Genomic DNA, 23,979 nt, shown 5'->3' on the forward strand with positions numbered 1-23,979 from the left:
CACACACATCAAGCCTGTAACACCACGGAAACATAACAATAACAAGAGCTCTCAGAGAGCACAGACCTCTGCAAAGGCTTTCACATGTTGTCAGCTGTGTTTTACATACCACCATGGGTGGTCACCTATCCAAAATATTCAGATTAAGCCCATGCTGATGAAAACAGAGGAAATAACGTGGCAATTAACATGGTGTCAAAGTGCTATGAGCTGCTTTGCTCAAAACACCTAAATCGAAACAGAATTTGTGGGCTGCAAATGAAAATTTAAAATGTGAATAAATGGTCTGTGCCAAGGTTATCAGTGAAGCCAGTATTTCACTTTAAAGCTTTAAGACTTTGCAGTGTCTCAACCTTCAAATAATGTCTCCAAAATTATTTTTGATGGTACATCAACTCACATCAGGGTGAATGTCACCTCTGTCAAAGCCTGAGCAGGTCTGCATCACCTGTATTTGCACTATGCAACTTCTGGTTTTGGGTCCGTGCCATAAAAAGAACTATAAACGTTCTGCATCACCGCCCCACTGCCACATCACCGCCCACGCCCCTGTGCTCGAATGACAAAGCAAATGAAGCGACTAAGTTACACAGGTGGAACTATTCATTGAGTGCATGTCATGGTAGAGGCAGCACAAAAACTGAAGAGGGTTAATAAAAAGTGCCGGTATTCCCCTTATACAACTGTTGCCAGGTAAATTAGGCGTTCGGCGGTCGGTTCCAGCAGATCATTAAAGGGACACTGTGTAGTATTTATAGGTTTATATAACCCAAAATCCACTTTTTTATACATATGATGTGCTCTTGCATTGTCTAGTCGCTGTATAATAGTTTTTGTTTCATTTTTGTAGTGTTTTAAAAAGTCATGTAAAATAACATGGTCGCGGGCCGCGGTTGCATAGCCACTGTTAGCAGCGAGACGCCATGTTTCTACCGGAGCCTGTAAGGACAAACGCGAGAGAACAAATCAAGCGTCTCTTTACTTTTAGCCGAAGTCCCGCCTCCACTCTCTCCGCTTCGTCTGCTACGGCCGCGGTAGCTCGCCCTCTCCCTCACCTCACGAACCTCATCTGCTGACGGAGAAAGACGACGAGGACGACATTTGACCAGCTGCGGATACCGTAGCGCTCAGGGAAGGGAGGGGGTGAGCAGAGCAGCAGTTCTTTGTTGTAAATTTCAGCCTCTCCTCTAGATGGCTCTACAAACTACTTACTTCACCTTTAAGTGATATATTCAAATAATAGAACATGATGCTGATTTCTAAAAAGAAAATCATTTTATTGAACGTTCAACTTTCCAGACAAATTATGTTTGTACAAGAGGTCTTCATGGGGACAGTCCTCAAGTCCGTCGTCACGGCAGGAGTGTGGTGTGTACCAGTGCACACTGGGTAATGTAGTATAGCCTTAGGAGTATGAGTATCACAAATCACAAAGCGAGAAATAGAACAGAACAGGGTACTATGAGCTCATGAGAAGTCCCTGTACGCCGTAAAACGTCCTGGTACGCCAGAGGCTAAAATTGAGAAGTGCCAGGGACTCCGTGCCGGTGCATAGTGGCCAACTTAAAGCACTGAAGGAGACTGAACAAGGGACAATCTTGGTCCAGCTCTTACTCGATGGTGTTTCTGTTCGTTTTGCTATAGCAAAGGGATACTTGACCAATGGCGACCTGGTCCTGTTACTGTTGGACTAATAAGTGTAAAAATTGCTTGTCATCTAAAGCCATCCTGGTACAGTTCTGTTTGGTACAGTACAGTGCAGTTTTGGACCAGTTAAGCCCTCGGTCAGGCTTTAGTTTCAATTGGGAACAGTTACTTTACTTGATACCATTACTCTGTTACCCTAAGGCAGGGGTGTCAAACTAATTTTTCACGGAGGGCGACATCAGCGTAATGGATACCCTCAAAGGGCCTGATGTAACTGTGATACAAAATAAATGTAACTAAATGTAACCAAATATAATGTAAACTAAAGGTAACTACTCCGTAATATATTGCTAAATAACTTTCTGTATTTATATCAAGTTTCAAAATGTGATGCATTATAGATGAAACCTGGTCCACAATGGAGTTTCTTGACTGTTTAAGTCTGTATAATAAAGCCAGCTTTCACTGCCTCATCGTTTTTGGTTGTGGCTTTTGTGAATGCATTCTGCTGCGATCGCAATCTCAATCTCAATTTCACTTGTCGCATGATGCGTATACAATGATACACTGCGATCTAGTGGCAGGATGCCGTCACTTTGCGGGTAACGTAATCGCCGTGCATTGTGGGAAATGTAGTATATGGTGAACGCACGCCTTAAAGCAGCATAGACCTATTTTTAAACAGATTTTTAATCACTCGCGGGCCACATAAAATGACGTGGCGGGCCACATCTGGCCCCCCGTGCCTTGAGTTTGACACATGTGCCCTGAGGGAAGAGTACCAAAAATAGGACAGGTTAGGGACGGCTATTTTGGTACTTACACAAATATTTTTCTAATATCTAGAAAAATAAAACTATGTAATCAGATTTTTTTTTGTAAAATGCTATAATAGGCTCGTGTACCTCGCTGCTTTGTATCGTTGGCTTGTCAACAAATGCACATGTTACCACAACACATGTTACTTTACAACAATTGTAACAAACACTACCGTCTACCAACAGTGGGGGGAACCCCGGAGCAAATCCTACATTGGGTTACTTTAACGTGTTGCCTTATTCTCCTGTGACATCATGATCTTTTTTTGGACCTAATGTTAAATTCTTACATAATGGAACTTTAAGCTAAAAAATCTGCACAGGCAAAGTGACGAGAGAGAGAGAGAGGGAGAGAGAGACAGAGAGAGAGAGAGAGAGAGAGAGAGAGAGAGAGAGAGAGAGAGAGCGATGGTCTGTGCATGGGAGGAGCGTCACAGCTTGGATGCGGAGCTTGTGGAACCGACACCACCATCACTGGTTCTGGGGTGGAGATCGTTCTGCTGAGTGCGCGTGATGAAACAGCTGTAGCCTGAAGAAGAAGCCGCCTCACAGGCCACAGCCACGCCGTTACCTACGTACTTAGATGTGATGTAGGAGCTGACGGACACTGACCGCACACACGGAGAGAGAGAGAGAGAGAGAGAGGAAGAGAGGGAGAGAGAGAGAGGCGGACTGTGCGTAATCCTGTGACTGGACAGCAGTGTTTCTCTCACTGTCTTCCAGCACAGACAGGCCACCGACAGCAGAAACGCACTTCCTCTGCAGTGCAGCTCGTCACCACAGAGTCCGATGCGTTCCGCCGGACCCAACCAGGTCAGTTTCATGCCGTCCATGCCGACAGGAGCCTGAGCTGAAGGATGCAGGTTAAAAACCAGATCTGCACAGAGCGGAGCAGCAGCACCGACGACCCGGAGCAGGAGGACAACCAGAAAAAGACCTCATGCTTCTCCAACATCAAGATCTTCCTGGTGTCGGAATGTGCGCTCATGCTGGCACAGGGAACAGTGGGCGCTTATTTGGTGAGTTTCCACTGAGACGTGGCTTGTAGTCCGTTTTTTTTTTTTTTTTTTTTTTTAATCTCCGCTAACATCGCGCTGCTGAGGCAGCGTCCTTCAAAACAGGCGCAGGTGCAGTGAGTTATAATAGCCGAGCGGCGCTTCCGCTGATGCGGCTAATAATCGTGTTATTGTGATCACATTAGAATAATCACATCATCCAGTAACAGCGGGGACGCGGTGCTTTCACTGATTGATGAGCTGCTGCGTATTATCCATCAGGCCTTTGCAGCATCCGCACCACTCAGCACGTTGTTGCTGCTGGAGAACCTAATGTGTGTGTGCATGTGTGTGTGTGCATGTGTGTGCGTGTGTGTGTGCGCGCGCGCGTGTACGTGTGTGATGGTCTGTCGGTGGGCAGGTTATGAAACACTGGTCAGGAAGAAGGTCTGGCCAGTCTGCAGCCACCTACAGGCCTTTGACACTGGAGGATACAGGCCCAGTCAGAGATGACGTGATTACCACAGGAGAAGTGACTGTGTCACCCTTCAGAGGGTTCTATTTTCACCAGAAAGAACTCATGGACACTGTATTTACAGTGAGAGCCTGGTCAAAAAGGTTGTGCTTAGAGGAGATGTGAGATGATGAAGTGTTGCTGTTGTGGGAGTAGTGATTTATCTGTGTGACCAGGCCTGGCACCAGGAGTGAGTGAGGGTCACCTTTTTTCAAAAATATTAAATGAATGAATGGAACCACAGAATCATCAACAAGGCAAAATTACACCAAAATGGTTGAAAAACATATATATATATATATATATTTTTAATTACATTTAGTCTTAATGTATCCTTCTCACTTGTTACCAATGAAGTTTTTTTGTCATGTATTTTATTTTTTATTACTACTGTCTTAAAGTTAAATCAACATAATTGGAGAACAGGATACGTACAAAGAATATCTAGCACATCACTGAATATTGTTTTGTGTTAATGAATGATTTTAGGTCAACATGAGCAGGAGGCGGGACATCAATATGGATTTGTGGCATCATTTAACACCAGAAATGGCCACTTCCTTCCTTAATCCATACTGTTGTTTTGAGGATTTTTATTTTCCTCATTAAAGCTACAGTTGCCCTATAGCGAACGATAAGATAATGGGACTGAAAGGGGATTTTTTTTTTTTTAAATGATCTCGGGAAGTGAGCACTAGAAGTTATGTTTTAGATTATGGCAGAGTACATGCATGTATGGGAAATGTTGGCTGGCAGATGTCTGTAGGATCAGCGTCCGTCATCCCTTTACATTTCGAATGTGTCTTGCACCAGAACCAGTCTCGGGTTCAAAGAGCGTTAGTTTTTCCCCTGCAGTGGAGCATCTTCTTTTAAAGTAACATCCCAGACTAAAAGTGCATATTTGGCAAATCCCTCTGTAGACAAAAGCACTATAGCTGCACCTAAAATATTGTTTGTCATCATCTTTTATTCCCTGTCTGTTTTTCATTCAGGCATTTTCCTGGTCTACATTGTGCACTTCAGTGACGTGTGCTTTTTCAACAAATCAATTTAAGTAACTCTGAACTAAAAAGGTTGAATTCATCAGAATGAAATGAGGTTTCTCTTTTGTCTGTTGTGCAAAAGCTCCAACAACCTCAGTATGAGGTCGTGTATGAGGTTGGCACTGACTGTAGTTCAGGTTTCTCCTTCAGCATCAGTATATAATGTATGTTTAAAAAAAAAGAAGCCTTTTTTTTAACAATAAACAGTCTCTACTTTACTAAGGAAGAGTCTGCGCCAATCAAAAACATTTATTAAAGTGAGTACAAGCTGTTTTATATCCACGAGTAAGTTGACAGTTGATCCTAAGATCACAGTGTTTTGAGAACATTGTTTTTGTCTTGTCATTTTTCAAGTATTGTTTTGCAAAGTGCAGGAATTTGAGCTCCTGTTTTGAATTATTCCCCAATGCTGGTGAGACCAAACAGTTTAATCAATAATGAAAATAATTTCAGTCGTAGGTTTTATTGATGATAAACAAGGCAAGTACAAAACTGCTGATTTTGCAGCAGAGAATGAGTATGATATGTACTTGCATCTCGCCTGGTCATGGCTTGAAGTCCAAGCGTTTATTAAATTTGCACTGTGCAGTTTATTGTGGGTAGATAAAAAAAAAAAAGGTTTTAAAAATAATTCAACTTTTAATTTGTGGTTGCTGCTGACTGAGCCAGTACACAGTTGACGTAAAGAACCCGTTCCTCAGTGACTCACACCCAGAACACAGCTGGCATGATGTGCATAATGTAGCAGCTGCATTAGTTTTTTTTTTGTTTTTTTTGCCTGAAGTCACACTTAAGCACTTATCTTTCTTTGCCAAGCTGGCAGCAGGTTGGCCTCAGGGTAGTTTCAGGAGAAAGTGGGAGAGTGTGGGGATGAAGATGTTAGAAGCAGATTGTCCCTCTCAGAGGAGCCCAGCTTCTGTGTGGCAGCAACAGGTTACTGATGCTGGTGCGAGCTCTGAGGGAGTGGCAGGTGGCCTTGTTTCTAGATGCTAATGGAAAAAAACACATTATTAATAAATAAAAAAAAATATATATAATAATATAATATATTGTTTTACACAAAAATAGAAACTAGCACTCTTGCCTTTGCAACAAGAAGACCTGGGTTCACGACCCGAATGGAACAAGGTTCTTTCTGCATGGAGTTTGCATGCCAAAAACATGCAATATGGGGATTAGGTCAATTGGACACTCTAAATTGACCGTATGTGAATGAGTGAGAGGTTGTTTGTCTCTGTGATGGACTGGCGATCTGTCCAGGGTGAATCCCGCCTATCGGCAGTTGAGATTGGCACAGGGCCCCCGCGACCCTCATGTGAAGGATAAAGCGGTACATGATGGATGGATAGAAACTAGTGTGTACACTCACTGGCCGCACTTTCAATGCTTGTCAATGCAAATATCCATTAGCCAAAATGGCAGCCTGTCATGTAGGTATCTTGACATGTTCAAAACTGCTGACATTCAAACTGAGCGTTAGAAGAGAGGAGAAAGGTCATTTGAGTGACTTAATATGGCATGGGCTGGGCTTTATGATCTGTATTTCAGAAACTGCTGATCTGTTGGAAATCTCATGCAAAACCATCCGTAGGGTTTACAGAGCATGATCAGAAAAGGAGAAAATGTCCAGTGATCAGCACCTATATGGGATAAGGGCACTGTTGATGCCAGAGTTCAGCAAATGGCTTATTATTTCTGTTATTTCAAACCAAATACCCCTTGTAACAACCAAGGAGACCATTTCTGAAAGTACAACTGTGGAACCTTGAAGCAGATAGTCTACAGTAGCAGAAGACTACACCAGGTGCCAATCATGCCACTTTATTAGGGTTCCTGTGTACCTAATAAAGTGGCAGGTGTGTGTCCAGCCTCTTGGAGTGTCCTATTGATGACCGGTTTATTTAACTTTCTCTGAGTTTTTATGAATAATTGTAGGTAACCTACTGGTGGCCATCTTTTACTGTTTATTTCAGGGTATCTAATAAAGGGGTAATTGAGTGTATAAACCTGCATTAAGAACTTAGTGACCTGACAGAGATGTAATCAGCAGTTTGTAACTCACATCCTCTCCCCCTCCTCTCTGTCTGTGTGCCAGGTAAGTGTCCTCACCACTCTGGAAAGACGCTTCAACCTGCAGAGTGCTGATGTGGGCGTCATTGCTAGCAGCTTTGAAATTGGCAACCTGGCCCTCATCCTGTTTGTGAGCTACTTTGGCGCCAAGGCCCACAGGCCCCGTCTGATTGGCTGCGGTGGGATCGTCATGGCACTGGGGGCGTTGCTTTCAGCACTGCCGGAGTTTCTCACCCACCAGTACGAGTACGAGGCCGGCGACTCGTGGCACGCCGAGGACGGCAGGGACATCTGCTCGAACATCTCCAGGTCAGAAAACCGAGACTCTGGGTTTAAATGCGGCAACAGAGCCAACACCAACATGATGTACCTCCTGCTGATCGGAGCCCAGGTTCTGCTGGGTATCGGAGCCACACCTGTGCAGCCACTGGGAGTTTCCTATATCGATGACCACGTCCACAGGAAGGACTCCTCATTGTACATAGGTGAGTCTGATCTACTGTACAAGACGATTTGTTTTTGGTTTTTTCATGATGTATGTATTTGGGGTTTTTCTTTCCGAGTGAAACATCTCACTTATATCACTGTTATCAACTCCACTGTGATGCAAGTGTGCTGCTCCCCTGGTTGTAACTTAAAAACTCCAAAAACCAAATAATACTAAATGTCTTTGTAACAGTCTAGAGGAAGGAATTAATCATCTACATCTGGGTCAGTACCCACAGATGGATCATGGAAAATGTATCATCACTCTCACTGAAAACATGGCTACAAATGAGAACATGAGGAAAAACGACCACTTTTTCATGTCCGATACTGATAAACTACTGACACTGACAAACATGAATATCTACAGATACTGATTTGAGGCAGATACAATCATTTTAGACATTTTAAACCATTTCAAGCCATTTCAAAGACACAATTCTCCAACTGTGTAACAAATATTCTTCTCCCATAATAACAAATAATAGAAGAAGCTGGTAGAGAAAAAGACAACAGTGACAAAAACATGTCTAAACTCAAGCCAGGACATTTGATGGACAAAATGAGGAAGCCAATTGTATGCGCTTTCATTTTAAAGTATTTAACATTTTAGAGTTCATGAATGGTAGGTAGACAACCAGCTTTAGCTAAAATGGAAACTAGGGGTTGGGGTAAAACCATTACGGTGCCAAGTGCTCCTAGAGCTGTGGTGTGACTCTCGCCTCTCTGTGACTTTTGGCTGGAGGGAAAAACGAAATGCGCTTATGAGTTTAATTTGAACGTCTGGAGGTAGAGGTCTCTGCCGATTCCAAGCGGAGAGAGGTCATATAGCCACTTAGTGGTGGACACACTTCATTCAAGAGAATTGATTCCCTGTGAGTGATCGTATACTGGAACAAGGGCAGTCGTCCAATAGAACAGCGTAGTCGAGCTTTAGCCGAATTTGCAGCAGCATTAACACCATCTCCCGCCTCACTGTTAATGTTTTGTAGCGTCTTATTTGACTAAGTTGTGTCTGGTTTGACAACGAAATCAGTGAGTGTGACTATAAGGTAAGAAGAAGATAGCTGTTATTAAGTATAACTAATTATCAAAAAGCCTCTATTTCCTCTGACTTGAGCAAAGCATTTCATTCCAAACTCAGAGGCCAGCAGCAGAAACTAAGAGGCTAACATAACATGCATTAAGGCCTGTCTACCTAAGTTGCCAAGGAAACAGTACAGAGAGAAGCAGGGAGGCTCTGTGCCATCCCTGTTCTTCTCACTGCTCAGCGACCTGCTAGTAACAGAGCTCCATCTGGCTGAAACTGAAGATTAAAAAAATCAATAAATAAATAATATTAATATGTAGGTTACATGCTTACAATTTTACCACAGAGCATTTAAGTAAATATAACAACTATTGTCGTTTCTTGCTATAGCAACAGATCATGTGACTATGTATGAACACAGTGAGTGTAATCACATTGAGGGCAAAAGACTCTGATACTTCAAACAGCAAAATTGACCGTCAGATGATGAGTTTGACATTATCGCTGGGTTACCGACAATTATCAGTGATCGTTGGATTTCCAGAAATCACTCTACACATCATGCGCCACTAAGTGAACCTCTGACGACAGCAAGCACTGTGTACTTGCTGTTAAAAAATAAATAAAAAGGGCCCTACTTCTGCATCACCAAGATATGGAGGAGAGGAGAGGAGAGCAAACAAGGCTAGCATAGCACCCTACCATCCTGTTTGGCTGGAGGCCAACTCACACCAGATGGCTGACGATATATGTTTGCTATTTTAGAAAACTGAAAGGAATTCACTGCACTTAACAGAATATGCTGAATATGTAGTAATGGAAGTTTGGGGAAAAGGGTGCGGTGCATTTGCAGGAGCCATTAGGTGACCTGTCAAAACCTTTCCTTGAAGAACATCTGACACTTGACTTTGTGGAGGTCATGTTGCTGGGGGATATACTGCAGCATGTTTCATCCAAAACTAGAAATGTCAGAACTGCGTAAAAGTCTGAATCTGATTAGGTTTGTCTCTTTATGATTGGACAGTAATGGAGTGGAGTCGACAGTCTGATACCACTGTTTACTGTATTTTTCTCGCAGCAATTTAATAACTTTCAATTTGAATGATGTACTGATGTGCACGCCACAGTACAGAACGTCCCGTGTCAGTGCAGCGCCGACTTCACTGGAGCCATTTCTTTCATAACATCCCACAAGCTTCTTCCTTTGACACTTACAGATATAATCCATTATTCTTTTTCGTTTCCACCACCCCCTCACTGTACTGCTTTTTTTTGACAGTCCAGGCATGTTGATTGCCATGGTTACCTCCTACAATGTGACTGCCGGGTCGTCTATTTTGGCCACGTTATTGCACGGAGCTCGGTCTTTATACGTACGAGCGTAATGCTTAATATTTCAGCATCCTCTTTTTCCTGGTGTCAAGGCGCTGGGTGTGTTTGACGAGCTTGACGTGTGAAGACGCGGTTGCATTGTAAGAAAAAAAAAAACCTGACTAATGTGACGTAACAGAGCAGCAGTTAGGACTTGTTTAGAGAACATCTAACCAGATGATTAAATATTAAAACAGCTGCTCTCCACAGGCGTACTAACAAACCATATGATAGACAGAGAGGCTGCTGTGTTGTGGCCACACCTTTATCTCTCATGCATCAAAACTGCCTGAATGAGACTCTGGAAATAATAGTGTCCCAGCATGCACCTGTCCTGTATCTGCTATGTGTCATTACTGCAGGCCTGTTCTTAATTAAATGACACAAAGGACATTACCTTTGTGTGTCCACATCAAATAGGAGGCTGTTAAAAATAAACTGATTTTTTTTTTCTTTCTGTTTGCTCACCATCATTTCATTTTTGTATTTGAAAGATAAAAGACAGGTTCCGTATTTGAACAGATACGGAGCACACTTTGTTCCCTTTCTTTCGATCGTCAATTCAGAGAAAAACCATGACAGAATAATTACATTAATTACACTAATGAAGATTATGGGATTTGTATGAGGGAAAATAAAGTCCTCCTCCTGCTGTCAGGACCTCTCCATCTGTCGGTCATTCATTATTATCCAGCAGAGATGTTGGGAAATGATGAGGATCTTTAATTGTTCTTCCGATTGAGTCCGGTGAATTATACCAACGGAAACGTGGCAAGATGGTTAAATATAATACAATTTTGATATTGAAGTTACATACTATACATAAACGTGGTATTGTTATACCGCAAAACCATCTTTTTCTCAACTGTGAAAGTGTGGTGTGTGGCAAAGTGCAGTATATCAGGTAAATGGGGCGGTGGAAGTGATTGACATAAATGTCTTACAGCCATATTATTATTTTCTTATCATTAACCCTTTAACACCTAATTCCAAAATGTCCGTCTGGACTTTTTTGTTATTGTTTATTTTAACCACCGTAAAATGGCTAGAAAATGTTGTGTGAGTGCTTTTGCCCATTTTTTTCCAGAAAAACTTTCAATATCTGGCAGTTATTTACAATTTTCTGCATTACTAGTGTATTTACAATATAAAAAGCAGAAACACTATAGTTGTACACAATTAACATTTGTTTGAGTTTTTGTCTCAATGTGCAATTTTCACAAGTGAAATTACCGTGATAACCACGTGTTGGCTTTGACATGCAGATGCTCAGCTTTCACAAACTGGCATTTAATTGTGGTAATGTAAAGTTCGCTTGTGCAAACATGTCGTCTGCAATGCGCTTGGTGTTAAAGGGTAATAGTTTTTAGTCCGTATTAGTTTGGTATTTGTTTTACTGGTTAATGTAATGGAGACATACTTTATTTTATATTTTATACATAAAGCAGTTATTTAAAGCTCCCATAGGGTGGTCCTATCGCACATATAATATATATATATATATATATATATATAGAGTCACATATTATGTGAGTTATGGAGGTCTAATTACATACATTAACTTGTTTTTATGGTCAAAAACCTCCTTGTTCGTTTCTATGGGAGCTTTAAATATTTTTCATGTTATTAATTGAACTCTTTACCCAATAATAATGATATTACCTAGTTAACAGATAAGCATCTGCACTTTTTCATGCTCACCTCTCTTCTGCCTCTCTCTGTAGTTTCATATCCTCTCAGTTTTCGGGGCCTCATCCTCCCTTTTGTCCCCAGCACCTAATCCATGAGGACAAACCAAAGCCAAGTTTCAGCAGTGGGTTTAGAGCTCACATGGACACTTACGATCCTGAAACAGAGGAAGTATTCATAGCAGTCAACAACAGCAACAATGAAAAATCATCAAAATGATCAAGCCGATGCTTGCGCACTTAAATTATCCTTAAATTTCTTTGCCTGTGTCGCAGTAACCTTCTCCTGTAGGCCCATGATGTATTCAAACTACACATGTGCAGTCCAATTACCATCCTTACTGGCTTAGGATAACATTCTAACTTTAACATTAAAAATTTGAGTTAGTAATAAGTAGGTACTACATCTTATCTTAGGGAACGCAGCCCCAGTGACGAGGTGACCCCATTCACCTCTGAGCCTGCTGAAGACATTACATTACAACATTACTTCATAATTGTGTTCACTGGATTGCATTATCAAGAGGAATATCATAAAATGGCCACATCTCTGTAAACTCGAGTTTACCTTAAACCAAGTTTACTTTTACTCACATCAGTAATGGTACGTTTTTTAATAAAAAGCAAAGTTTCATTATTCTTCCTTTGGTTACTGTAATTTATACACAAATTCCTCCACTGGCATCCAACAACCGGCATCCGCCATCTTGTTTTTTGTTGGAACAATGGGCTTCATCACTGTTGGCAAATCATTCTGACGAAAAAGGGTATGTCATGGCGTTGTGACGCATTTTGACAACATCTGGATGACAAATCTACACTTTGGAGGATCCAGACTATTAAATGGAACACGGCTATAGAGGAATATTTTCTGGTTCCGTCACTCTACATAACAAAGAAATCATTACCACTGGATAGTTAATCATTTTAATCTTTGGAATGCACCGTTTACATTATGGACCAAACAACTTATCAAGAAAATATTTGACAGACAAATTGATTATGAAAATGATTGCTAGTTACCGTTGCAGCCCTAAAATCAATCCAGTAATCGATGGGTTTTTTCACAGTGTGCTGACTGACAGGCCAATAGACTTGGACCTATCGTGTCATTCTCTGTATTTAGTTCCAACAGACATTGCAGCAGCTGCATTATCTAGTATAGAGTAAAGTCAGTGTCAATGTTATAGTTCATCTGTGGCCTACTGTATACATCCAGCTGTGAGTGACCCACCTGATAGGAGGAGAAAATGGCCTCTTAGACCTTCCCACTTCCTGAGCTGTGTGGACCATCATGTCCGGGGTGGATTGTAATTAGGTTATTGATTGTTGTCTGCTGCTTGACTGATACCCAAGGCAAAAGCAACGAACCCTCCCATCTATTGTATCGCTCACAGAGCCTCTAACAGAAACAGATTTTCAATTAGAGTATTCATTCTCTGTGCATTTTTACAGTGCAGTGCCTGCTTTACCTCTTAATGGGATGCTGTGTAAATGTTTGTATCTTGCTAATGGAAGTGTAAATCTTGTTTTGCTTCACAGTGTACATTCCTGTCTTTTGTGAGCACTGCCGGAACATTACAGTGCATTGACTCGGTCGGCTATTAAGAGGCCTCTCGTTTTATTTGGCTTACTTCTCCCTCACTGAAGCAGAAACTGATCTTCACAGTCAGAAAACAGAGCCTCACATTAAAAACATGACATTTTAGCAACACCACGTAGGGCTGAAAAAAATCCCACCACAGTTATCCGGACCAAAATAATTGCGATTCACAAAATGACTGCAATTACAGACGTAGCCAGAAATGTTTAACACCTGCAGCAGAGAGTCAAATGGCAGCAACAAAATCAGTAAGGAACAATTACAGAAATGTCTTGTATGAAATGAGCCTATGGAGCTGAAGGGGTCCAGCTCAGGGTCAGCTTCTATTCCTGCCTCACATCTTAACCTCTATTCATAATGCGTATAATGAGGCACCGTGAAGCTGCAAGTCGAGAGTCCTCTGCAGCAAAACGTTTTCACTCCAGTGCAGCCATTACTCTTCCTCTGTAGGACAGCAGAGGAAGAAATGGACGCTGACTCAGCACACACTGTCCGTTAGGTCCGGCCCAGGTTGTTATATGTGTGCACTGTGCACCTTTTAGGGGTACCTTTGCCAAGATACAAAGTACCAGTGATTGAATATTGCCATAATGGAGTCTGAGTGAGTAATTATTCATGTGCTGGACCTGGCAGTTCAACCAGGTAGAGGAGTCCTGTCTCACTGCATGACTTTGCCTCAGCTGCACTCAGTCCTGCTGCTGGTCATAGACCAAAGACGAGGGACAGGCACCCGCGGATCAAGTCAGGTGACATTTCAAAATGTCAAACGAGTTCACATAATGCAGATAAAGCCTATCATGACTCCACATGACTCGCTCTGTGTTTCTTTTTGTAGCGTTTACATCTCGCGTCACCAGACAACGTTCCCGCATTTCCCACAGCAAGTGATCAATTTTATGTGAAGACAGCTGACAAAAAACCCCCCACAAAAAAACGCCCACGAAAGGTTTCGCCCCAGTGCAGCTGCTGTAAACACAAACGCTCCCTAAGTCAGGTCTGATAGTATTGTTTCACACTGGGCCTGTTTTCATTTAAAAGACGCAGGAAAACAAATATTGTCTCAATGTTTCCAAACGGAGAATGATCGAGTCAATGTTATTGTCAACACATACTACACATTGATTTCTATTGTTTTTCCAACATTTGCTGCCATCTTTTAGAGGGGTCATTAAAGCCGATTGCATTAGCATATTTGATTTAGTATAGACTTTTTTATGCTAGAAACTCCCCTTGACCCAACCTGGGATTAAAGGGGGAATTGGGGAATAAACTGCCAATACACGACAAAGCAATCAAACATGTCACTCCGCTCAAGCCAGCACTAAATCAGAAGGGACTGTGGGGATTTCCTTTACAACTTAGCTATATCGCACCGATACATAAACATAAGCCCTTTTATACACTGTAATCAGGGCCACTGAGGAATATTGTTGTAATGTATTTAATCTGAGAATTAAAGGGTTCCTGTGATATATATGTGTTTGATAAGAGACAAATGTATATATGTTTTATAGGCTGATTATTGTATTTAAGCGCAGTTTGCATTACCGTAATTACGCAACAGTTTGTGCTATCGGAAAAAATTCAATATGTGGTTATTACGGTAATAGCACTTGTGCTGTTTCAGGAAGCCAGAGAATCAGCGTCTTTGTCAACTCAACTGCAGTGTTTTTACAAATAACCCTTTTTGGTTTTCTTTTGTTAAAACAGTTTTTCTACTGTTAAAAACAGTATTGAAGTTATTCAGGACATTCTCTCTGATCCTTTTATGGTTAAAATAAGCACACACACACACACACAAAAAAAAAGTCCAGATGGACATTTTGAGGGTTAGGCGACAGCAAAGTACTGAGGAAGCACATTTTTCACAGAAGGGAAATAGCAAGAGAGAACTGGCCATAATGAGCAGTATTTCATATAATGAGAAGAAGCCTTTGAATCAGTTATCGCATTTAGAGATGTAAATAATTCAGGTTCTTCATACACAGTAAGTAACCGATGTGGGATAAAAATGGCTTTCATGGATTTTTTCCCTATACAGTAAGTAATGGTTGAAAGAAAAGTGTCAGCACAGTTAGACGTCTCGTGAGCTGTTGGCCTGATGATAACCACACACAAGGAGGATCTGTCAGATCCTCTACATGCTCGCAGCTTTAGTGGAGTATCTCTGTCACACAGACAAAGACTGAGTTGCCAGAGCATAACATGGATAATGTATCCGACTGATCTGTAGAAGTCTTTTTTTTTTTTAATACTATGTACTTCAACAAATGATCTTGTTTCTTTGGTATTAGTGGTAATAAAAACCTAGGTCTAGTTGGGGTAAAGGTTTAGACGATACATAACCCTAACCCGATACAATTTTCTTTTAATCAGTTTCTAAAAATCAAAATCCATTCATTTATCAGAGTTAGTTTTAGAATGTATTTCTTTATCCTCTGCATGATGGTCCCTGGTGCCAATCCTAGCTGACACAGAACGAAATTATTATTATTATGTTATAATACTACAGAATATGTTATATAGTTTTATGAAACAGTAAATTAACTTTACATCGAGTTTAAAGCCCCGTCTGTTGTGTCATCAAGGAAATGGCCTTCTTAATCTTGCTGCTATTAACGTTATTTGCTTCACTTCGAAGGCCATTTCCAGGACCTTTCGTCATTATGTGAATTTTAGAGATTTGTAACTTTTGTGCTCTGTAGATCAGAGCGAACATTTCTGCTATGGTTTCATGTGCATGCGTGTGTTAAGTGTGTTTGCATGCACGCCAGCCTGCCCCCCCATCACATCCATTATAGATTAGCTGTGCTGCTGTGTTTGTCTGTGATTTGACCCCTAGTGGCAGGCAGAGCAGGAGAAAGGAGGCCGCCTCATTGGTTGTCGGTTGAGCTCGCGCTGCTTTAACCTCGTCCGTTAACCTGAGCACAGCCTCACTGGCATCAGTGACTCCACCGAAGTGAACGTAATGTAGCTTTATCTCGCTCGGAGAAACAGAGGATGAGTCTGCTTTTGTAGCGCAGTGATATGTAAAACAGGGTGTCTTGTATTTATTACTTTTAATTTCGAATACACATGGAACCCCACATTCTATCACAATACCACTGTCCTGGATTAATACATGTCAGCATGTTTGTTTGTTTGTTTTTATAAATAATTACATTTAGTTGTTAATTAAGAAATCGGTACAGGTGAATATCAGTATTGGTCTGATACTGGTCAAAATCACTAGATCAGATATATCCGAGAAATACAAATGTAAACTCTGATACAATATGTCGCTTGCTTCACTATGCACGGATTGTAAAATGGAAATCAGCAAAAGCATTTTAGCTGAGTCTAGTTTGGGCTATAGGCTCAGGTACTGACCATAATTTATAATGTCCTGTTTTTCTTTACCTACTTTTCTGGCCACAATTACTTTTACAGATACAGGTATATATATACAGTTCTTAACACATTTATTAGACCGCCTGTCATAAAAAAATGAGAAAGCATAAATATTTTAGAAATCTTTCAAAAAGTAGTTTAAAACTAAAAATGTTATTGTTATTTATTTGACAAATAACAAACTGAATTCACCTTTTTATGTCCAAATTTGAGTCGGCACATTGGGCTTCTTCTCTCTGAGAAGTCAGAAATGAATCAAGCATAACATTCAACCAGTAAAACTATCTTTTTTTTCTGTTCCGGGATGCAAGTAAATAACTATAATGATAATAATAATGTTATATAAATAATAATTACACCGTTAAAAATGTCATTTCGGTTAAAGAGCTTCTACATACTGGTGTATTAACTGTTACGGAACCATAAAAAGAGGACTTTTGATAATTACCAATGCTGTTAATTTAGGTCAGCTGTGGCTTTTGGTGGTGGTCTAATACATGTTTAAAGCACTGTATAATTATATATATATTCATATGTGTATAAACACATTTTGTGTTGCTGACCACAGCAGTTAGGATTACAACCCTCGCAGAGAAATGGATGCATCATTTGTTATCCTCCTGCTATTAAGCAGTGAACTCTGTTATTGTTCCACTTTAAGGCTGAAACGATAATTAAATTACTGGCTTAATATCGATTACTAAATTAATCGTCGACTATTTTGATGATCGATTCACTTTTGATCGATCGACTACATAATAAATTAATTAATTAATTAAAACATATGAGACATTAAGTCGTAGGAGACCATGGTCATTTCCAGGTTTGAAAAACACTGAACAATATTTTTTTTGTCATCTCATGGACCAAACAAGTTACTTGATGAATTGAGGAAATAATCGACAGATGAATCGATTATGAAAATGATCGTTAGTTGCAGTTCTATTCCACTCAACATCAGCCTCAGGAACAAACACACACAGTCCTGTACTGTCTGCCGTGTCAGTGCCTCCCCATCGCTCTTCCACCAACAGCCCCATTTCCTGTTCGATTATTTATGATCCTGCAGGATAATCTAGTCTTGGATCAATTAACCTGTGCAACCTCTGAGCTAGCCCTCATGTGGAGGATAACGTGCTAGAGAATGGATTGATGGAACCTATGAGCATTATATTACATTGACAGTGACTGAATCTGCCAGTGGGAGACATCTGGTGAAGTCCTTTGGCGTGGAACCCAATCTTCCCTTGAATAGAATACACGTAGGTCGCAATCATATGGTGAATCTAATAACACAAGTGCTCTCATGGGAAAAGAAGCTTGACGTTACCACATGTTTAATTAAAGGGGCTTGTTATGAACATGCTCCACTGTATACAATGCTGCCCTCTGCTGAATCATCAAGTGAAATGCAGTTATTGTCAAAGTAAGTTCAATTCCAAGGGAAAATAAATGTAGATTTAAGAAACCAACACAGGAATATTGTATTTTGTCTATTTTATGTAACTGATATGCATATGTTGCTGTCTTCCCTTCTGTCTTTCAGGTATTTTATTTTCAACATTAGTGTTTGGCCCGGCTTGTGGCTTCATCTTAGGTTCCGTCTGTACCAAAGTCTATGTTGATGCTGTCTTCATTGACACAAGTGAGTTGCCATTTACTCTTAATTTACATTTAATTGCACAGGGTCATATTTGTGGTCATTCCACTGGGCTAAACACCCAGTTCAGATGCAGCAGGCTAAATTAACATAATGCATACTGATTCTCTTTATTGTGTCAATTCTGCTACCTTGTGTTTAGGTAAGCTGGACATCACCCCAGATGACCCTCGCTGGATCGGGGCATGGTGGGGCGGCTTCCTCCTCTGTGGTGCCTTACTCTTCGTGTCAGCTCTCTTCATGTTCGGCTTTCCCCAGGCACTGGACGAGCAGAGCATGGATGGTGTCGGGGAGAGCGAGCAGGCCATGCTGCCTCCTTCTCTGTCCATGGACTACCAGGGCTCTAAATCTAAAGGGACCTTTCATGGCTTTGATATGAACAGTGGACTCTCGGTCTGTGAGCACCTGAGAGGTAAAGGGGAAACGGAGGGCGCAGATGAGGAAAATTATTAAAATAAACCAAAATTATGTTTTTAACCATTTTCTCTGTCGTCTTCTCCCCCTTTTCACCGACTCAGTCATCCCCCGGGTTACCAGGCACTTGCTGTCTAATCCAGTGTTCACTTGCATCACACTGGCAGCGTGCATGGAGATCGCCGTGGTCGCTGGCTTTGCCGCCTTCCTAGGCAAATACCTGGAGCAGCAGTTCAACCTCACCACCTCGTCAGCCAATCAGCTGCTAGGTATGCAAGCAAAAAGAGTTTTGCCATTAAAAACAAACAAGGTTAAGGTTATTATCAGTGGGATTTTAGGAAAAAAAACATCTCTGTATTTCTCACCCCAGGTATGACAGCCATCCCCTGTGCCTGTCTGGGCATCTTCCTCGGGGGGCTGCTGGTGAAGAAGCTGAACCTGTCGGCTCTGGGCGCTGTTCGTATGGCCATGCTGGTCAACCTGGTGTCAACGGCCTGCTATGTCTCTTTCCTCTTCTTGGGGTGCAACACTGGACCTGTGGCAGGGGTGACTGTCACCTACGGCAACGAGTAAGAGCGATAAGCTGCTCTCATGAATGAAGACTCAAGGCTTTTGAGTTCTGCATGGGTCTTTCATTTGTTTGGTGTAAATGTGCTCGTTTGCTATTTTAAAATATATATATATTTTTTCTATTTATACACGTTTTGCACTCTCTTACTCTCACTTTTATTTGTGTCGTTCTCCCTACATTAATAAACGCTGTGTTGTGTTACTGCAGCATTTACAGCATTTTTAAAAAACTCTTTCACTTTCTTGCCAAGAATTAGATGAGAAGATTGATACCACTTTCATGTCTATATGGTAAATAAGCTTAAGCCAGCAGGCAGTTAGCTTAGCTCAGCATATACGGGGACAATACTCATCTCATTTAAGTCTTGGCGGTACACCAAGTGTGCATTTTCCAAAATGTTAAACTAGCCCTTACTTCCTGTGCATTTCTGTGTCATGTGTAAGAGACTTTAAATCACAAAAGCCATAATGTCTGTTCAATGGAGCTTATGGAATTACTCATCCATTAGAAACAAAACAATAAATATAATTGGGTATTAATGGAAGAAAAACAACAGGTTATGTGCATTTGCGTTTGTCTCAGTTTTTTTCATTCTGATTTTTAATATTTGTTATAAAACTGAGCACTGTCAGGTTTATATTTGCTTTACTGTTCATTTTCAGTGTTCACTGGTAAAATGTTCAGCCGATAGTTTGCTCTATATAATCAAAATCAAAAAGGTAGCTTTGATTTCCAGACTGTTCCTTTGGTTGTATGTGAGCATCACACTGCACATGCACTGCTCCCAGATCTGGCCCACACTGACACTTTCACCTGGCCCATATACAGCACTTGGTCAGTCTGCTCCCGTTTCCCATATCTGGGCCACAAGCTGACCACTTAACTGCCACGTGTCAGCCTCATGTCAGCAATTGTGCCAAATATTTTACCAAAGGTGGCCCACATTTGTCCGAGGATGTTTGAACCATAATTTTATTATTTATGACATGGCCCACTTTAGGGTAACCTCCAGATTACTCAGTGCTGAGAGCACCACATATTTGACAAAAAAAAAAAAGGTCCAGGATATTCAGGGCACATTTGCCATTTCACATGCGTGCCACTTGGGGCTCACATCCATTTGTCTGGGCCAGATGAAGGCTTGTAGTGCTACATCATTGCCAAAAATGGCCCACATGCAGGTGCTACCTGGGGATTTTCTCTAATGTAAACTTTGACCTCCTCCATAGGACACTGCAGTCATGGCAGCGACCTGAGTCAGCATGCATCAGTAACTGTAACTGCTACACAGCGTCAGTGAGTCCTGTCTGTGGGTCCAATGGCGTCACCTACCTTTCAGCCTGCTTTGCTGGCTGCACCAAACCAGTGAGTGACACAGGCTGTATACTGGTGTCTTACTAAACACATTCATATAGTGCAGCAGTCTTTATTGCGGCAGCAGAGAAACTAAGCTCCACTCTCCCTCTTAATCCGTCTTTGTGTCAGAACCTGACCAGCTGTACGTGTATATCCAGCAACAACGAGGAGGCGGTGGCTTTACCGGGGAAGTGTCCCAGTCCAGGCTGTCAGCAGGCCTTCCTCACCTTCCTGTGTGTGATCTGTGTGTGCAGCATGATCGGAGCTATGGCACAGACACCATCTGTCATCATCCTCATCAGGTATAACACCCCTTGTGGCATCATAGCTCCACAAGAGGGAGCCGTTGCCATGTATAACTGTGAAAGGAAAAAGGATGGAGCCACAGTCATTTTTGGAAGTCCGGGTTGCAGAAGAAACATAACACACAAGACACACGCATGCAATGCAACATGCAATTTGGGGATTAGGTAAATTGGACACTCTAAATTGACTGTGAATGTGAGAGCGGATGGTTGTTTGTCTTTATGTGGCCCTGCGATGGACTGGCGATCTGTCCAGTGTGTATCCCGCCTATCGCCTTATGTCAGCTGAGATCGGCACAGCACCCCCCACAACCCTCATGTGGAGGATAAAGGGGTACAAAAGGGATAGATGGATGATTTCATCAGATTGCTTTTAGGTTGTGCTGAAAGAGCCACACAGTTGTAGAACACACAAATTGGTCAATGGATTAATCATTACTGGGAACACTGAACTCAGGTGTTTACCAAACCACCAAAGGAGGTGGTGTTGCAACAGCAAGTGAATTATTATTTAACTGTAGTGGATGTGGCTCACAGGTCTGTGAGTACAAAGCAGGGGAAAACCCTAATCTGGATTGGTTTTTGGTCAACCACAGACGGTCACTTAACACAAGTGCAAGTGCTATAACTCATCTCAGATGATTCTCTCTTTCAGAACTGTAAGTCCAGAGCTTAAATCCTATGCTCTTGGAGTTCTGTTCCTGCTCCTGAGACTTATAGGTAAGATATATTTAGTTCTCAATTAAGTCTTATTACACATTTCAAAAATAGTGTATGTCCTACACGATTTGACATGAATGAATATCTACACAGACCCATATAGCAATACACTGTGTAATGGTTCTCAGACTGCTGTGTTTGTTCTACCTGCTCTTGCACTGTGATTTGCAATTAACGATTATTTCCGTAATCGACAAACCAAAATGATTCAGTTTTAATGCTTTCTTTGTTATGTGGAGCAAATAAAAAGAAAATATTGACTCAAGAATTCATTTAAGAAGCTAAAACAATCAGAAATCTTGTTTTAATAATGAAAAAAGCTTAAAACCGATTAATCGATTATTAAAATAGTTGACGGTTTCGATTTATTAATTGTTTCAGCTCTATTAATTTTTTTCAGCCTGGTTGAACTGAACTTCCACGCTGTGTCTGTGTAAATAGAAGGGAAAACTCAAATCCAATCTGACCTGCTGTCTGTTCACAAATCATCCTCCAGGTTTCATCCCTCCCCCTCTGATCTTCGGCATGGGCATCGACTCCACCTGTCTGTTCTGGAGCTCCGTGTGCGGCGAGAAGGGAGCGTGCATGCTGTACGATAACGTGGCCTACAGGCACCTGTACGTCAGCATCGCCATCGTCCTCAAGTCGTCGGCCTTCATCCTGTACACCACCACGTGGCAGTGTTTGAGAAAGAACTACAAGAAATACATCAAGAACAGTGAGGGCTACCTCACTCCCACTGAACTCTTTGCCTCCAACGTGACTCTGGACAATTTAGGCAAGGAAATCACGCAGAACCCTGCCAACAGGACAAAGTTCATATACAACCTGGAGGACCAAGAGCTGAGTAACAACATGGAGTCAGTTTTATAGTGGCGCTCTCTCCAGGGACTGCAGACTAGAACTATTAATGCTACTGACCTAATACGTTTCTTTGTTGTTGTACTGGTTTAGAGGAAAGTCCTGGGTAAGGGTTTTATTCTCCTTTCAGACTTAATAATTCCCCATCACATTGCACTCAATTTGATTTGTTACATTTTTTTTACTTAAATATAATTTATCCAGACTATTTTTGTTTAAAACCCCTTTTTTTTTTCTTCGACAAGAAAGAGAAAAGAGAGGAGAAATTACACTTAAAAACACCACCAGATTTTAAACAGGGGGATGTTGTGGTGATTTGTTTTGCATCCAGGACAATTCTTCTACCAGGACACCAGGAGTGCTTTTCTTTTACAGAAAGATTTAGTCACATTAGGTTGAGATGTAGCGCAGAATCAGGGCTGTGTGAGCCGCAGTAAAACGGCCTGTTCGTCAGTGGATCAGTGGACAGTTTTGTTTTCCTTTAGAGGGGAATATTTTCTCAGGTCTTCATGTTAAACAGAAAGGAACGAGAGTCGATGCAACGTGTCCATCGTCAGACGCATTCTTAAACTTGTTTTCAGAGCACTTTTCAGATGTAACTGGGATCTTTCCATTCAGGGAGTGTCACTCTAGGTAACCAGGCAGCCTCACCACACATTTACACACTGGTGCCAATAACTCACTTACCCTCACTCTATTTTTATTATAATTAACCTAATTAGACAGTAAAGACATGGTCAGACAGGCTACATCATTAAAGAGTGAGGATGAAAGGGACAAAGTAAAATTATAGACAGAATATATATAGTATATACATAAATATCTATACACCAAACTGAACCAATCCATATCTGCCGTTCTGCACATGTGCAGTGACTCAGGCTCTAACATACTCCGTAAAATGAAAAACTAAATTAAAACGACTACAAACCATATTTCACAAAACAACCCAAAGTTAACTGCAGTAATTTATTTAACATGTTTGTGACTTTGTATTTACAACAGTAGCTATACCCAGGTCTCTCTTATTTGCTTTCCGTGGAATTGGCCTGTTGTTGTTGTTCTAGAGGACATTTGTTGAAGGTAGAGGAGTATTGAGCCTGTGTGGAAACACGAGTAAAATCAACACTAATTGGGAGCATTTTAGGGAGCACTGAGCCACCGCTTCGGTGTGCACCACCATCGTGGTTCACCGTGAAATGCGATGATCCCTTTACTGTGCTATGATAATGAATCCTAGACAAGCTTCTGAGACCAAATGTCTGTTTTACCGCCACAAAAGCATTATTTTTTTTTCTACTTCTGCTCAAATCAGTTGATCATCTCCGTTTCACGTCTCCAAAGGGTGATATACAGTACAGACATTTAGAATCGTACTCACAATGAGTGAGGATAAAAAGGAATGATGTGGCCCTGCTCACATGAGAATGTTTATCA

At 41.4% G+C, this 23,979-nt stretch overlaps 1 protein-coding gene across 3 annotated transcripts; it reads left to right on the forward strand.

Annotated features, from left to right (window-relative positions):
• Positions 1–3,322: 3,322 nt before the first annotated feature.
• LOC310936455 (solute carrier organic anion transporter family member 3A1-like) lies at positions 3,323–22,554 on the forward strand (the record flags this gene model as incomplete). 3 transcript variants are annotated; one of them, XM_083900527.1, is made up of 10 exons in its annotated part: positions 3,323–3,484; positions 7,113–7,572; positions 18,202–18,300; positions 18,458–18,727; positions 18,834–18,998; positions 19,100–19,298; positions 20,530–20,669; positions 20,739–20,958; positions 21,617–21,681; positions 22,178–22,554. In XM_083900527.1, the coding sequence occupies 10 exons, from the start codon at positions 3,323–3,325 to the stop codon at positions 22,552–22,554; spliced, it is 2,157 nt and encodes a 718-aa protein (XP_083756653.1). The 3 variants fall into 3 exon arrangements, with proteins under 3 accessions (XP_083756653.1, XP_083756654.1, XP_083756655.1); XM_083900528.1 differs by having other exon boundaries at positions 20,742–20,958; XM_083900529.1 differs by having other exon boundaries at positions 20,530–20,665; positions 20,786–20,958.
• Positions 22,555–23,979: the final 1,425 nt, after the last annotated feature.

Source organism: Microchirus variegatus (genome assembly GCF_963457635.1).
Source record: "Microchirus variegatus genome assembly, chromosome: 14".
Lineage (NCBI taxonomy): Eukaryota > Metazoa > Chordata > Actinopteri > Pleuronectiformes > Soleidae > Microchirus > Microchirus variegatus.